The 17,357-nt window shown below is 40.0% G+C and overlaps 1 protein-coding gene across 3 annotated transcripts in view; it reads right to left on the reverse strand.

Moving 5' to 3' along the window:
* CDC14A (cell division cycle 14A) overlaps window positions 1-17,357 on the reverse strand; it is a 150,890-nt gene that overhangs the window by 78,450 nt on the left and 55,083 nt on the right. For all 3 annotated transcript variants that reach the window (XM_029950052.1, XM_029950051.1, XM_029950050.1), the window contains exons 4-5: window positions 14,356-14,422; window positions 11,265-11,327 (exon numbers count right to left, since the gene is read on the reverse strand). In XM_029950052.1, coding sequence (XP_029805912.1) covers window positions 11,265-11,327; window positions 14,356-14,422 — 130 coding nt within the window. The remainder of the gene's footprint in view (window positions 1-11,264; window positions 11,328-14,355; window positions 14,423-17,357) is intronic.

Raw genomic sequence — 17,357 nt, forward strand, 5'->3', positions numbered from 1 at the left:
ACAAGATTTGGGTCTCAGATCCAAATCTGAAAAAGATTTAATAAGAAAGTTATAGCTTTTAACTGACTAATGTAACATAAGCTTACTTTGGTAAGCTTCCCAAATTAATATTTGTGCCTTCTATCACAGCGAATTATACAAATGTCAATATTTATCAATAATAAAATATTTAGGATGACACAAATTGGTTTTCTAATTAAGTACACACACACACACACACACACACACACACACACTTCAAAGAAATCTAAATCAGACAGGAACTTAAGGTACTTTCCAACCCTACCACATTCACCACATTTTATAAACAAACATCTCAGCAAGGATGAGGCAAGAGCAGGGTTTCACCCCTTACATTCCAAGGCCTACTGCCCACCAAGTACTACGCAGGAAAACCACACGTTCTTCACTATAATAAAATTTTTTAAAAACTGAATTCCTGAAACTGATACATTTAAATGTTAATATTCACTTTACCACAGGAATCTTGAGTCTACAAAAGATTCACCAGGTTTCTTTGAAATAGCTAACTGGGTTGGTGCATTTAAAATATCATTTGAGGGGCGCCAGCATGGCTCAGTTGGTTAAGCATCTGACCCTTGATCTCAGCTCAGGCCTTAACCTCAGGGGTGTGAGCATAAGCCCCCGCCCAGCGTGGAGCCTACTTTAGATAAATAAATAAATAAATAAATAAATAAATGTTTGGGGGAAAAAAGAACTCAAAGTTGATTACAAAAACATAAATTGCAGTGTTAAAAGTAAATATATTTGACTTGAAAACAAATTTTTACATCTAAGAAATACATCTATGCCAGTGGAGGCACACCTCTGTTGTGATGGTCACAAATATAGTTTTCAGTCCAAATGCTGAAAATCATTTGGCCTTACACCATTGTAAAAAACAGCCAGTAAAAATAGAAGAGATAGACCTTGAGGTTAACAACTACAGGACTGATCCTCTTTATCAACTGGCAGGTTTTCTCAGACAACATGGACAGTTTTTAAGCACAATTCAACATTCATTAAAACATTTACTGAGCCTTTACGGTATATCAAGGACTATCACCTTGTGTCACACAAAGAAGTATAAAATATTATTTTAAGATAACAAGAAGTATTTTCTCTGTGGTCTTAAGGAGACTGAAAGCAAGAGGGAATGACCAATAACAGTAATAATAATAGGTGCAAATACATATTTAGCACTGACTCTGTGCTAGGCACTCTTCCTTCAGTCGTTACAGAAACCCTATGAAGTGGGGGCACTACTCAAATCTCTATTTTACCCATTGCTACAGACTAAATGTTTGGGTCTCCTCAAAATTCATATGTCAAACCCTAATCTACAATATGATGATATGTAGAGGCGGGGTCTTTGGGAGGTGATTAGGTCATAAGGATGGAGCCCTCATGAATGGGATAAGCATCTTTATTAAAAAAAGACCCCAGAGAACTCCCTTACCCCTTCTACCATGTGAGGACCCAGGGAGAACATGGCCACAGAAGAAGGCCACCAGACACCAAATGTGCAGGTGCCTTGATCTTGGATCTCCCAACATCCAGAACTATGAGAAATAAATGTTTGTTATTCAAGCCATACAGTCTATGGTATTTTTGTTACACCAACGCAAACTAAGACAGCCATTTTTAAAAAAAAGTTGCATTAAACTTTGAAAAGTGCTATAATAGATAATTACATAAGAAGTTTAATGGTAGCACAAGACTATTTGAAAAATCAAAAAGACAGAACTACAAAGTCTCTTTTTATTCATTAAGAAGCACCTTCCTTATGTTTCCCTAACTTCTAAAACAATAAAACAGTGTTGATGGTATAGTTGTATTACATAAACACAAATATGGTGCAGTGATTGCCACTTTATGTGCTTAAAGCAAAGCCAATATTTGAGTTATTTGGTTTAAATTAAAATGCCATGCCATCTGGCCTTAAATAATCAAACTCTAGATTATTAATTTAGATTTGCTGTTGAGAGACAGTGTGGTGGAGGGAAAGAGGAGGGCCCATGTGGATGGCTGTTTCACCTCTGCTTGCCCCAGCTGGAGTGGGAGGACGCTGGTGGCAGAAAACACTTGGGGGGTGCACCTGGGTGGCTCAGTGAGTTGAGCATCTGACTCTTGATTCTGGCTCAGATCATGATTTCACAGTTCTCAAGATCAAACCCTGCGTCAGGCTCTGCACTGACAGCACAGAACCTGCTTGGGATTTTCTCTCTCCCTCTCTCTCTGCCCCTCCCCTGCTCACTCTTTACCTCTTTCTCAAAATAAAGAAATAAACTTTAAGAAAACAACATCACTTAGGGGACTGCCCCAGCAGCTCAGACCAGTGACACGTCTGCTGATGCAGCCACAGGGAACAGGACCCCAGGGCAAGTGTGCAGGTGCCACTCCAGTGCTCAAGACATAACGATCTGAGGCGACCAGCACAAACACGACTGTTGAAACTTGGCAACAGGTGCCCTCACTCATGAAGAGTGTGTTCAACCCCAGACCAACACCCCAGAAAACAGCAGCATTTCAACTGGGCAAAGGAAGAGAAAGTACTTGCAAAGGAGACTGGAAAAGAAGGCCAGAGATGTAAGAAAGAGAAAAATCAAGAGATGGAACTGTAGAAGTTAGGGAAGGAAAGTGAATATCCAGACTTAGAGAGTGGCCACAGGATAAATCAAGTAGGAAGAAGACCAAGCACAACCATCCGGTTTTGCTAACTTTTGTATTAGCAAGGACAGGTTCAGCAGACTCACAAAAGTAAAAACCAGCCCATAACCAACTGATGACTTAATAATAACAGAGTCAAGACTGCTCTCTTAAGAAGCTTGAAAGTAAAAGAAAGGATAGAAACCAAACAGCAAATAAAATGGAAGGAAAAAATTACCATGGGAAATTTCTTAGGACAAGGGAGACCACAAACAATTTTACGACCAACATGATCTTTGAGCCAGCAATGGGTGTAGTGGATTAGTAGATGTGGAAACATGTGCAGGTGCAGTGTTCAGGAAAAAGTTTTGCTTCCTTGAACTTGTAGCCTTTGCGTGGTATAATCAATATTGCAGAATAGCCCCAGGGAAATGCTTCTAATAGTTGTTGGAGTAGTCAAACCACTGTGGGAGGTGTACCCCCACAGGTCCTCCAGGTGGTGAGGACACGCTCACATACCTGCATTCTGGGGCTTGTTGACCCCAGTCCCATGGCAGGAATTCACAGGTACAAGGGCAAGAATTCACATTTTTCCAGTTCCATAATCCATGAACAAGAGGGCAGACCAAGCAAGCAGCACCCAGATTACATTCTGGTTTGCTCTACAAACTCTAATCCAAAGCACAGTCTTGAAACATCATACCTTAGGTGTTCAACAGCACTGCTTCCTGCTGTTGACCTGAGGTTGATGCACTGAGTGATGGAAAACCTAAGAAATGTTATCAGTTCTCAAGGTATGTACAAAAACGCATCCTCAAGAATCTACACTACCTGGTCAGTTTGACAATTTACTTATTAACTGCAATGAAGGGTGACAAAATCAACCTGGAGACAGTCTCTGCTCATCTACTAAACTAAACTGATGTGACATGGACTGCCTCATTGAAGATTGTAATCCCTAGCCATCCTGTGTTACAAATAACTGGTTTAAAAAAAAACTCACTCTTAGAACACAGACTGGCTGGTAATGAAAGAAGAAAACACCGTTTATAGATGCTGTTTACTGTAGTCAAACCTTTTTCCCTTGGAGGGTTACTACAAAATCAGAATGTCTTTGTCACTTTCCACTAGAAAGTAGTTATCTTTAGCAAATTATATAAAATATTTTGAAATGTGCTATAACCTTGTTTATAGCATTCATTCAATCATTCTTTATTCTTTCATTTTACAAACATTCAATGACCGCCCACCATAAGCATACAATGCTACTGGTTACTTACTCATACAAAAATGAGTAAGACTCAGTTCCTAACCTCAAGTAGCCAGAGTGCAGGGAAGACTCAGATGTGTAAATAGAGCATCAAGCAACACTATGTGAGAAGAGCTCCCACAGAGCTCAAACACATCTACGTAAATACAGTGGGCAGAAAATAAGGGATCGCAGGCAGGAGGGAAGAACAAGAGCATGTCCAAAGACACAAAAGCATGCAGCTGGCCAGCAATGGAGGACTTAACAGAAGAGACTGATACAATCAGACCCAGTTTCTAAAACATATATTCCAATAATAATATGAACACTTGATGGAAGGGGCCCAAGAGTCAAGAAAGACCCTTGGCGCACCTGGGGGGCTCAGTCGATTGAGTATCTGACTCTCGATTTCAGCTCCGGTCCCGATCTTACAGCTGTGGGATAGAGTCCCACAGTGAGCCTTGCATGCTTAAGACTCTCTCCCTCTACCCATCTCCCCTGCTTGTACTTTCTCTCTTTCTAAAATAAAATTGAAGGAAGGAAGGAAGGAAGGAAGGGAGGGAGGGAGGGAGGAGGGGAGGGAGGGAGGGAGGAAGGAAGGGCACTCCAAGATATGCAGAATTGACCAATGCAGGAACTGTTTATATCGTGGCTAAGATGTGAAATCAACTTCTAGAATAGCAATGCTCTTTTACTAAAAGAATGCCCCGTAGGTGAAGATAGCAATAATGATGACCTATAAATCACTAGAATATCTCAGGAGCAAAATTTCCACATTCAGCCTGTCATGAATGAATGAGAAATTCTGTGTAGACAGCTCATCTGATCAGCAAGATAATAGGGCTTGTGGCGAAGTCAGACATGATAACTTTGCAGAATGAGGCACAGGGATTCATGGATTCTAAGATAGCGGATGATAAGAACAAAGGCTCTAACCCCACACATGAAGAGATGAAATTACAGCAAGCCTCCTGAGGATAAAAGAAAAAGGACTGGACCTACCAAATATACTGAGCAAACAGAAGGTACTTAATAAATATCTGTTCAATAAATGAACTGAAAAGTCATCAACTTAAGGGCATAAGGAGTGTAATGCAGCTTCTTGACCCCCATATAACCAAAGTCTATCTGTAGAGTTATTTCTGTAGAACAAAGCTTTCCAACAAAATGGAGCTGCCTGGGCAGAGACCAGGGCAGCCAGAGTCCCCTAGGCCAGTCACCAATAGCTATGGGCCACGACCGCAGGGTGCTGAGCAAATATTATTTTTCATGTGTGCCTTGAGGAGAGAAACAAAAGGAGGCCCAGTGCAGTGACTCCACACAGGCAGTGACCAGTCTTTCTGTCACCAGGTCTTCAGTAGCCAAACGGGGCTCAAACCATGTCCACCAAAGAGCCACTGCTAATGTGGTCCAGGTGTCAGCATGGAAAAGCAAAGGGTCAAGTCAATAATTCCAGGAAATATCCTCATATTGACAATGGTGCTTCAATGAAAGCATTTTTTTCCTCAAAAAAGGAATGATGTATGGGGGTGGGGGGGAAGATAGTGGAAGATATAAAATAGCTAAAAGAAAGAAGTCAAAGTGATCTTGTAGTTTTCTGAAGTAGGCATCATGTAATTTTAAGCTCCATCTAATGCCCAAAAAGGTATTTAAGACAACTCTTAGTGACTGCATGGGCCAAATTCTGGATGAGGTAATGGATGCAAGCCACAGCGGTGAGGCATGTCCCCAAGCTGCCACCGAAGCTTGTTTCCTCGCTCTTCTCTCCTCCTCCCGTCCTCCGGGGACAGGGTGCTGCTCTGTGAGCTGGTCTGTGTGTGTGGCCAACATAGACACACCATCGCAAAGGGCAAGCCTTCTGGCAAACAGGAGAAGGCCCCTCAGAGACAACCAAACAACAAACTAAACACACAACCTCAAATTCTCTTTGATGAATAACAACGGCTTAAAAGCAGCACCGCTAACGATTAGTGGTGGGTGGGCAAGGCCTTATCTGGTCAGGATGGTTCTCCAAGAAAGAATTTTTAAAAGGCTAACTGAAGGGGCGCCTGGGTGGCTCAGTTGGTTGGGCATCTGACTTTGACTCAGGTCATGATCTCCCAGTTTGTGGGTTCGAGCCCTGCATCGGGCTCTGTGCTGGGAGCTCAGAACCTGGAGCCTGCTTCAGATTCTGTGTCTCCCTCTCTCTCTGCCCCTCCCCACTCATGCTCTGTCTCTCTCCCTCTCTCAAAAATAATAAACATTTTGAAAAAGTGAAAAAGAAAGCCTGACTGAAGGCAGACTCAGGATGGGTGCTGTTTCAAGGTCTCCCAAGCAGGACATCATCCTACATGAGAGGAACCATAGAGCTACGGCAGGAGTACAGCTCCTCCCATCCCCCGGGTGCATAATATGAACGCTCAAGCTGTTCATCTTCATTGTTGTTCCCAAGGGGAAAACGTCTATTTCCATTTTTCAAGCAACCTGATGAATGGGTAGGTTTTAAGAGTGGCTGCTCTCTTAGATCTGTGAAAATCCCTAAAGAAATCTGTTGGGAAAGTATGAATGTTTTTGACACTGTTTCTTAGTAGAAGCTTTTGGACCACCTTCTTGCAGTTACTTCACAGGACCTTGGTGGCCGAGCGGCCAGAATTACATTGTTTTGCTCAGAGCAGTTGTGGAAAAGGCAGAGTCAACAGCTTGGCAAAGACCTGAGAGGCCACATGCTGGAAGATACTTTCTGTCATACATAATTAATGGGCCATCTTACAAGTCACATGAAAATAAAGCAAAAGCCTGAGATACCTTATCCCAAGCTTTCTAAATATGACAGGACTTTAACTCTTAGGTGAACAAGCAGATTGCCTGAAGCAAGAAGACATAACCTGTACTGTTTATCTGAGGCTTCACGTCATCCTGAGGGACCCTGATTTTTAGGGGCAAGCCTGTCCCTCTAGAATCTGCCCTCTCGCAAGGTCACTGGGTGGCTACATGTGACTACTGAGCCCTTGAAATGTGACTAGTCCAAACTGAGATGCGCCATGGAGCAAACTACATGCTGAGTTTTGAAGGCTCAGTTCAAAAATAAAAATGTAAAATACATTATCAATGATTTCCATACTGATTACATGTTGAAATGATATTTTGGGTATAGTGCATTAAATAAAATAGATTTAAATTAATTTCATCATTGTTTTTTATTGCTTTCCAAATGTGGCTACTAGAATGTTTAAAAAATATAAAAATAGTTTTCATTATATTTCTATTGGACAGCACTGCTCTAGAGCCATGAATTGCTGGGAAAGATGGATATCACCTTTTGCAGAATGAACAAAGTATAAAATAAGTATTTCCCATATTCTGCTGATCTTGTCATTAACAACATTTATAAGTAGAGTTCTTACCATAAGGCTCCCTTTCCATCTCTCACAGAGATGTGATCTCATTACTTTAGGCTTTTTCTCGAGCCAAATTATATATTAAATGGAGTACAGTCAAGAAGTGCCTTTGAGGGGCATCTGGGTGGCTCAGTGGGCGAAGCCTCCAATTCTTGATTTCAGCTCAGGTCACCATCTCAGGGTTCGTGAGACTGAGCCCCACGTAGGGCGCTGCGCTGACAGCACAGAGCCTGCTTGGGATTCTCTCTCTCCCTCTCTCTCTGCCCCTCCCCCACTTGTGCTCATGCTCTCTCTCTCTCTCAAAATAAACAGAAATTTTTAAAAAGTGTCTCTGCAAAGCTTCATACTGACATCCCCCAATAATCTAAGGTTTACATTCTCCTAATTTGCCATTGATGATAACATTTTACTTTGAAAACCACAATGTCCCTTCACAACTAAAGTGGATAAAACTAGAGGGTATTATGCAAAGTGAAATAAGTCAGAGAAGGACGAATATCATATGACTTCACTGATATGTGGAAAACAGATGAACATAAGGGAAGGGAAGCAAAAATAACATAAAAACAAGGAGGAAGACAAAATGTAAGGGACTCTTAAATACAGAGAACAAACTGAGGACCGCTAGAGGGGTTGTGGGAGAGGGGATGGGTTAAATGGGCAAGGGGCATTAGGGAAGACACTTGTTGGGGTGAGCACTGAGTGGTATACGTAGGGAATGAATCACTGGAATCTACCTCTGAAATCATTATTGCACTAGATGCTAACTAACTTGGATGTAAATTTATAAATAAGTAAATACATACATGTATACATACATATATAATAAAACCACCATGTCTTCATGGGAATACCAACTTTGTTGAGGCAAATGAAATATGTGAATGCAGCTATTCCCCCAAGTTTAGCAAATGTCCAGCCTCACTAACCCAAGTGAGGGAACAGTGAGAGAAATTATGGCAAGGATCGGGCCCACAGATTGTCAGAAAGAGAGTTCCTTTATTTATTCATTAAGCAGCATTATGAAATGCTCCCTTCCTGAAAATCATGCTTCTGTTTGTGATTTTCTTTTCCTAGGCTTAATGATAGAATGGATAGATTATTCTCAAAAAAGGAAGTAATTTGACAGAAAATGTCAAATGTTCACCAATGGCCTCCTGCTTCTCATTTTGTTGTTGTTGTTGTTTATTCAGGGGAGGATATGACCGCATTCTTAATAGATTTTTTTGGTTGGCTGGTTAGCTGGTTGGCTGGTGGGTTGGTTGGTTGGTTGGTTGGTTGGTTGGTTTGCAAGAATGAAACTGCACTATTTGAGGTTTTTCAACAGCTTTTCCAACTACTTCTCAACATCAACATCAAAGTTAAGAAAAAAAAAGATGGACTAAGTAAAATGCCAACTAGTTTTCTCTCTTTATTGTGCTATTTGTTCCTTCCTCCCCCTCTTGAATCTCCACCCCAATACCTCCTTTTAATGGAAATGGCTTTTGTTTTCTGCCATATAATGTTCTCCATGTTTATATACATGGAACACGAAACTTAACAAATTTGGAAGTCCACTTTAAGCATATAAAATTATAGGAGCACCTGGGTGGCTCAGTCGGTTAAGTGTCCAACTTCGGCTCAGGTCATGATCTCATGGTTCATGAGTCTGAGTTCCACGTCAGGCTCTGTGCTGACAGCTCAGAGCCTGGAGCCTGCTTCAGATTCTGTGTCTCCCTGTCTCTCTGCCCCCTCCCTGTTCACACACACTCTCTCTCTCTCTCTCAAAAAAAAAAAACACTAAAAAATTTTTTAATCTATCTATATATATGAGTATGAATACAAAATTAGGTATAGGACCTTTTTTTTTTTTTAAGTAGGCTCCATACCCAATGTGGGCCTTGAACTCACGACCCTGAGATTAAGAGTCACATGCTCTACCAACTGAGCCAGCCAGGCACCCCTTAAAATTAGGTATAGGACCTTAAAAGATGCCCATGTAAGTGGGGGTCTCTAAGATGTAAGCTTTATTAACTTCACAGGAAATCAGCTCTGTTTATATAATACAGACATAATATATATATGTACAGGGTTTGAGGGGTGGATTCTTGTGTTACTACTAAAGAAGCCATGATTATAATGCTGTTATGGTTTTTAAAAAAAAAAAAAAGAATACTTGGGGCGCCTGGGTGGCTCAGTCAGTTAAGTGTCCAACTTTGGCTCAGGTCAGGATCTCATGGTTCATGGGTTTGAGCCCTGCATTGGGCTCTGTGCTGACAGCTCAGAGCCTGCTTCTGATTCTGTGTCTCCCTCTCTCTCTGCCCCTCTCTTGCTTGCTCTCTGTCTCTCTCTCTTTCTCAAAAAGAATAAACATTTAAAAAAATAAAAATAAAAAATAAAATAAAATAAAAAAAGAATACTCAAGGTTTTCAACAAATTGCACTAAACTCATTAATAAATTTAGTGGTATTTATTAATTTGAGAAGTAGCAAATTTATGATGCTAAACCTTTCTTATCCAAAAACTCAGTATAATTTTCCCACTTAGTCATGCCCCATCCACACGGAATTTGCAATCCAATAAGAAAAAAAGTAAGCTTGTACACAGCCACTATACAGGATAAGTGGAAAATTGTAACACGTGAAATTGAAGGGAGAAGACCCTCAAGAGAATAAGAGCTGACCTGTGTAGATCTGGAACGCATGAAACAGAGGAGGGGAACCATTAAGGGAGACGGGCACCTGGCAGAAAGAAGCGCGGCCAAGGCACGGGGACACTAAGAAGCGGTAAACACTCAGCTCAGTGGGGCTGGCATGCTCATGGCGGTCTGGGAGCAAAGAGACACCAGGCTAGCAAGGTGGCGGGAGCCCTAAGAATGCCAGGACAGAGGGCTCGATCCCCAATTCTGCAGGGCAGGGCAGTTTGGGGCCAAGCCAGAATGGGAGCTCTGTTTTAAGATCAGCCAGTCAGGTGGGTGAAAGACCGACAGGAGAAGGGCCAGGGCCCATTAGAGAGTGGTTATGACAGGCACCAGAGAGGGCGAGAGGCCTGCGCCAGCGTGAAAAAAGCGAGAACAGGAAGGACAGGAAAGATGAAACACGCCACAGGCACCAGCAGTGAGAATCCGACTACTGGTTAGATTAGGGGGGAAAGCGGAGTGCTTCTGTTCTCTGGGTGGACAGCAGGACCATGAAGCCAGTAATACAGATGGAGGAAGCGGAAGACCATGTTTGAGTGAAAGACGGTCCATCTCTTTTCACATATGTGACAGACATCCTGAACTAGAGCCCGGAGTGGGAGGGCTGCCCGCTCTTGCTAAGGAGGGCGAGTCATTTCACAGCGCCTCCCGACCCCAACAGATGAAGCTCCCTTTCCCAGCACGTCGGGCCTACTCACATTCTACAGGTTCTCAGCCCCCAGAGAAACTGCTTCTAGACTCCTCCGCCTGGTGGGAAAGTGCCCTCCTTTAGCATCTCAGATGCAACCTAGCTGGGACAGCCCTTGACCGAACTCCGAATCGCCAAGCAGGCAAGACATTATTCCCAAGCTTTGTGAAGCCATGGGAAAAAAATCTAGCCGACCCATAGAACTAGGTAAATTAAGCCATATTTCAAAATAAAATTTATGCAGCCAAAACTATACAAGGCACAAGTCCAGTTTTGTTTTAAACAGAACCTGAATTTTTAAAGTAACAGTAACTCAGTTTCACTACCAAACTATACTTTGAGATTATTTTTTCTTATAATTAAATGTGCAAAGTAATTACTAATAGAGGTTTTGTACAAGAATATTACAGATATAACATTTTCCTGAACTAAAATTTTGGTGACTCCTGGATCAAAGATAATAACTAAGCTGAAAGGACAAAACTGACAACTACGGAAAACTCCAGAATGCTTTTATTTTAGCAGCCACTAAATTTGCAATACCTGAGTGTTGGGGGGTGGTGGGGTGCAGGGGATTTTAATTAACATGAAATTATATCTTGCAAAACATTAAAATGTACAAACCTCATAATGTTCATATTCATCCACATCAAATGTCTCAAAGTCAAAAAATCCATGTTGTAATCCCTAAAAGCAGAATTTGAATTAGTTTCTTACACCAAATTGATAAGTCTTTTAGCCATTCCTGTTCACAAATGATCTTCACTAACCTGAAGGAAAAAGTTTGAAACTTTTCATTTATAACACCTATCTAGAAATCATTTAATATTAGCAATTTTGCTTTGAGACTTTCTTACAAGTGGGACTTACCACTGAGAAAAACACAAAAATATGCCCCGCAAAATAGATCTAGAGTCCTAATTTACGTTGGTTTTGTGTATAAATTAATTAATTATGTATATAAAATGCAGCATACTAGCAAATCGTATAGTTAAAACCCATTAGGAACGATGCAATTAGTTCATATCAAACTATGATAGAATACATAATCATGATTACATTTTCAGGTAGGAGAAGAAAAATCAAATGTTCATAGGTGCTTTTATTTTCCATTCAGCATTAATGAGATACTTGGCAAAAAGGGTATTTTTACTCAATAGGCCCTTATTTGTTCCTAAAACTCTGCTTTGAGAGAATTTGTTTTATGGTAACAGTTTCTGACAGAGTACAAGTGTATATGACTGCTCGTACCATTTAGAGGAAGAGCTGATATTTTTAACAGCACAAAGAAAAACGTGCATTTCTCCTTTTTATAACTAATGACTTAGAACTTTTCAAAACTATCCCGCTTGCTCAGATATAATATTTTGAAGAGGGAAGAATTCTTTTATGTCAGGAAGCTATACAGATTAGAATAGAATGCAAACCCACAGTTACTTTTAAAAGTTATATGTTAAAAAATAAATAAATAAAGTTATATGTTCAAGTCATTAAAAAGAGGAGAAACTGTTAAGCCACGCTGCGGTGCATCCATATTTGAAAATACTTTAGAGACCAGTGTTTTCCAAAATGCAGAGCACGGATCACCTGCAACAGAAGCACTGACAGTAATGTAGACTTAAAGCACCGATTCCTAAACCCCATCCCAGAACTACTAATTGTGATTCTTTGGGGATAGGAAAGACATTTTAACATGCTTTCTAGGTGATTCTTATATATGTTAAATTATGACAACACTGTTTTAGTTGACCCCCACTTATAAGCAAAACAAGTTATTTAAATTACTTCACCTTTAAACAAAGCAACTCAGTAGATTCCAGTGAAAGCAGTGAGAAGAATAAACCCTGAACCATAACCTTCCTTCCTTTCTCTTCATTTAAAGTGTGTGTTTGTGTACATTTCTGTATATAGCGCACACACACGTGGACTATGCGTATGATGATGCCAATACCACAAGATCAGAAAGATATGCTTTGTGAGAAGGCAAAACTGCAGCCATAACTCTGTCTACACTCTTAGGAGGCAGGGTACTCATTGGCACAAAACTTGCGCAGACCACGACGGCTTGTCAAAGAGAGCGTGCAGAGTGCTAATGTGCCTCAGGTGCTCAACGACATATTGACCACCATCAGGTCTTCTAAAATCTCATCTACATTCAGGTAAAATTAACCCTAACGTTTGGTGAAACAAGAAATTTACAGATGTTTTTCATGAACAAACTACAGCTTTCCTCTATAACAGGAAGGATGTCATAAATTTCTATATCAAGTTACCTAGCTACCATAACAGGCGGGGATATTCCAGGGTGAACTCTTTCTGAACTTCATAAATTTATAAAAGAAACAGCCTGTACCAGGTAGCAGAAAAGGCAAAATAATAATAACAATAATAATAACAATAACAATAACCATAAACAAATTACTTTCTTACCTTCAGGCATATTTTCTAAATGCTAGAATTAGAGTTCTTAACTTGTGTTACTAAAGTCTATGTTGGTGACATTATTTGTGGGACAGGCTAGAGTATTTTGATAATTTTTAAGTGAAAAGAAAAATATTTGAAAACTATTTTAAAGTTTTACAGAGTTCACACTCATTTTTAAATGAAATATCAAAGTCAAACCAAACATACATAAAACAACAAGCATATTTATCATACCAATTTTCTCAACTGAAAACATAACAATATTAAGTGTATATGGTAATAGAGAAAAGAAACTGGAACAAGAATCACTGCCGAGTGTGTTCATAGTCCATGATGACCCTTGCCTGAGGATTACAACATATACGTTCCTGACTGACAAATCACTTTGTGTTCAAGATGGGATGATGCACTTTGAACCGTCATTAGAATTCACAGTATAACGTGCATGACTTCTCAGTAAATCAGTGCTTCTAGAACACATTCTTAAGATTGTCAAAAATATTTTAGATTAATTTCTCCATTATATATCTATGAATAACTAAATAACTATGCCTCTAAACTATACAGTGTATCAAATCATCCAGAGGGATTGTTCAAACAGACCCCAGGGCCCCACTACCACAGTTTATGGTCCAATCAGTCTTGGGTGAGGACTGGGAATTTGCATCTCTAACAAGCTCCACGTTTGACAAACCATTGATTCATAACATACCCTGATATGATATTGGAAAGCTCCAAATGGATAAGGAAATCTGAGCTAGAATGAGGCCTGCTAAGAACTCCCTGTGGCCCTGAGACGGACTTCACGTCTCTGGGTTGCTCCTCATCTCTAGAGATGAGATAATACCTGGCCTACTTACTACTTCACAGGGGTGTAATAATATCCAGGTAGGAAACCAACATGGAGATGCTCTCCTCCACACTGACAGAGGCGTGGGGTGGCTTCCTGTCTCTCCCACACCAAACTCTAGCTTGATAAGGAAGCTGAACCGGTGACAAAGCAGTGTCACAGGCACAGCAGCAGATAGGAGCGTCCACCTGCTGGGGAACAGGAATAACTTACATGAGAAACCCCTTCTACCTCAATAAGGAGTTGCAGAGTTACCCACAGACACTCCCTCAATTTGTCTGACAATCTATATTTTACAGATCGATCACTGTTCATGAAGTGGAAAGCCTTCTGCTTATGCCTGCCCTCCCTTCTCTCCATGACAAACAAGAATATTAACATTATTCCTTTCTCATATTGTGAAACTATTGTGTCAACTATAGTAAGGAGAATTATGATTACCTTTCTGATTCCCTGCAAACAGTCGAGGATGGTGAGATTGTAAGTGCAATTTCCAAAGGAAGCATCCCTATAAATACACACACACACAAAAAAAACACTAAAAATGTACATTCAGAATATTCAAATAAGACAATACTAAATTCAATTGAAGATATGCTTCTTTGGCTTCACAGCTGTCAACATGGTAAATTTATGCAACACATCAGATCCTACTAGTTAACTACCCTTACAGCTTAACTGAAGCGTTTCTGAAACTGCTTTAACCCAATGGGCAGAATTAATAAGAAAAGCAAATTTAAGAGCCTGAGGTCTGAGGTCAGATTGCCTTCATTCAAATTTCAACTCTGCCACATACTGGCTGGGACCTTGAACAACTTATTTTACCTCTGTGAGTCTCGGTTTCCCATCTCTGATATGATGTTACTGACGGTATCTACCATTCATAGGATTATTGTCAGATTACATTTAATAAATGGAAGTGCTGGGGTGCCTGGGTGGCTCAGTCGGTTAAGTAGCTGGCTCTTGATTTCGCTCAGGTCATGACCTCACAGTTTGTGGGGTCAAGCCCCGTGTTGGGCTCTGCACTGACAGCACAGAGCCTGCTTGAGATTCTCTCTCTACCTCTTTCTCTGCCCCTGCCCTGCTTGCTCTCCCTCTCTCTCTCTCAAAATAAATAAATAAATAAGTAAACTTAAAAAATAAAAATAAATGGAAAGTCCTTTATATAGAAGCGTGGCACATAAGAAGCATCTCATAAATATTATTATTTTTCTTGATATTATTAACAGTGACCTGAACTGTTCCATTCAGTAAAAGATTCATAATCACTAATAGTATTCTCACAGCGGAACAACCACCTATCAGGAATATGGTAAACACAAGCATAAAAATGTAAGGAGGACAACGTAGGCAGGTCAACAGAAGCTTGCTGCTATTTTCCTGGATTAAATGGCACACCTCCTATCGACACCCCCCCCCAAAACAATGGAAAAGGCAGTCACATTTCCAAACAATATCCTCTCAGGATCCACGAGAGCACTAATGTACCATGATGTGTTGTATCAAAAGGAGTGGGAACCCACTGCACCGAAAATTGAGTACTTCATACTTTATTTAAGTTTTTAGAGCAACTTAGCAGACCTGCTTTAGGCAACATAAAACTGAAGTATCAAGTTCGGGTCAGTTAAGCAAGAACTGGCACTGGAGCTTTAACACTAGCAATGTTCCAAGGTGTCCAAGGAAAGAAACTTGACCTCCAGGCTCTCAGTCTCTCTGCGCTGCCCCCAGTGCCGACCTGAAGGAACAGAGCTGTCAGGCATCTGCCAGTGACAGAGTGAATGCGCCACACAAAGTCAGTTCAAGGGCAGGAGTAGGGGAGGTGCCAGAAGATGACGCTCCACGGGGAGAAAAGGCCCTTTAAGGACTTTAACATATAATTACCATAAAGCTGACCTTTACATCACAACCATCTAATGTAACTTGAACCTATGGCAGCTAAGCCATGAATTAAAATGAAGCTTCAGCGTCACTGGGTTTCAACATCCTAATAACCTAATATAAATATAGGAAGTTAGCAAAGCAACTTAACAGAAATGTTTAAGTTCTGAAACTTCAATGTTTTTTGTTTTGTTTGTTTGCTTAAGCGTCGCTCAATGCTCAATGCGGGGCTTAACCTCATGACCCTGAGATCGAGATCTGAGCTGCCTAATCTTAGACTGAGCCACCCACTCTTGAAACTTCAAAGTTAACCTATATGAACAGGAAGGATTATTCTAGATATGTAAATCTGATTTCAAGACTTATTTTTTTAATGCTATCTGAACTCATGGGTCAGTGCAAACCAAAATAGCTCCTTTTCCAAGTGTCCTGTAAAGACATAAATCATGATTTAAAAAGTAAATTTTAATGAACTAAACCAGAGAAAGATATAGCTTAGAATCTTAGACAAAATAGCAGTTTATATAAATAATCACATATTCCTTTGTAGACACTTGTCTCTTTTGGGCAAGAGTTCAGAACCTTTCCTATGTCATGGACCCCTTAGAAATCTGATGAAGCCTATGAACCCTCTTCTCAGAATGATGTTTCTAAATGCATAAAATAAAATATATATGAATAAGAGAAGACTAATTTGATTCAATTTATCAAAATATAAAAAATAATTTTAATACTATATTTACTTATTTATTGTTTTATTAATGTATAACAAGACCTAGTAGGTCTAATAATGACTCTAATTTTGAAGGAATGAACATAAATAATAAGAGATGTGAAATATACATGATATATCATGTCAATATATTTTATATATTAATGTATATAAATGTGTTTTATATATTATACATATAAATATAGGTTTATATATAATATATAATGTAAAAATCATAATGGGATATAAAAATGTCTGTAATTTCTATTGTGACATTCATATTGCTAATACTACTATAGTTTATTTCCATTTATAATTGAATGTAGTCTTCTAAGTTACAAGATTAGTGAAAACAAAGACACTTTTTTGTCATCTAAACTCAGTGATTCTTTGAACTATCTCCACAGACCCTAGATTAAAAATTACTGCTTCAGTAAAGAAAAAAAAAACTTTTTATTTAAAAGGGTAAAACAATTTTAAGAGTTGGAGGTGCTCCTTATTCTCTGACGTATATTCACCCATGCCTAGGCTCACCTACACAAATTCACATATGTAAGCCATCAGAAAAGCTCCAGGCCCAGTCTTTCTGACTGTCCACAAAGTTTGGTGAGACTATCATGATATCTCTTGGTCTATCACAGCCACAATTTTTACTGAAAAGAGAGCTCTGGTGACCTGGTGATCAAATCTACAGACCTGAGAGAGGAAGGAAGGCAAGTTAACATGCCATGTGACAGAATTAGAATACAAAGCAGTCACAGCAGGCTGGAAAGACAGGTAGAAGTTTACAGCTTGAAATGTAATAAGGGACACAACAAAATGAGGTCACATTCTCAGAACGGGGGGGGGGGGG

The sequence above is a fragment of the Suricata suricatta genome, chromosome 8 (assembly GCF_006229205.1).
Source record: "Suricata suricatta isolate VVHF042 chromosome 8, meerkat_22Aug2017_6uvM2_HiC, whole genome shotgun sequence".
Classification (NCBI taxonomy): domain Eukaryota; kingdom Metazoa; phylum Chordata; class Mammalia; order Carnivora; family Herpestidae; genus Suricata; species Suricata suricatta.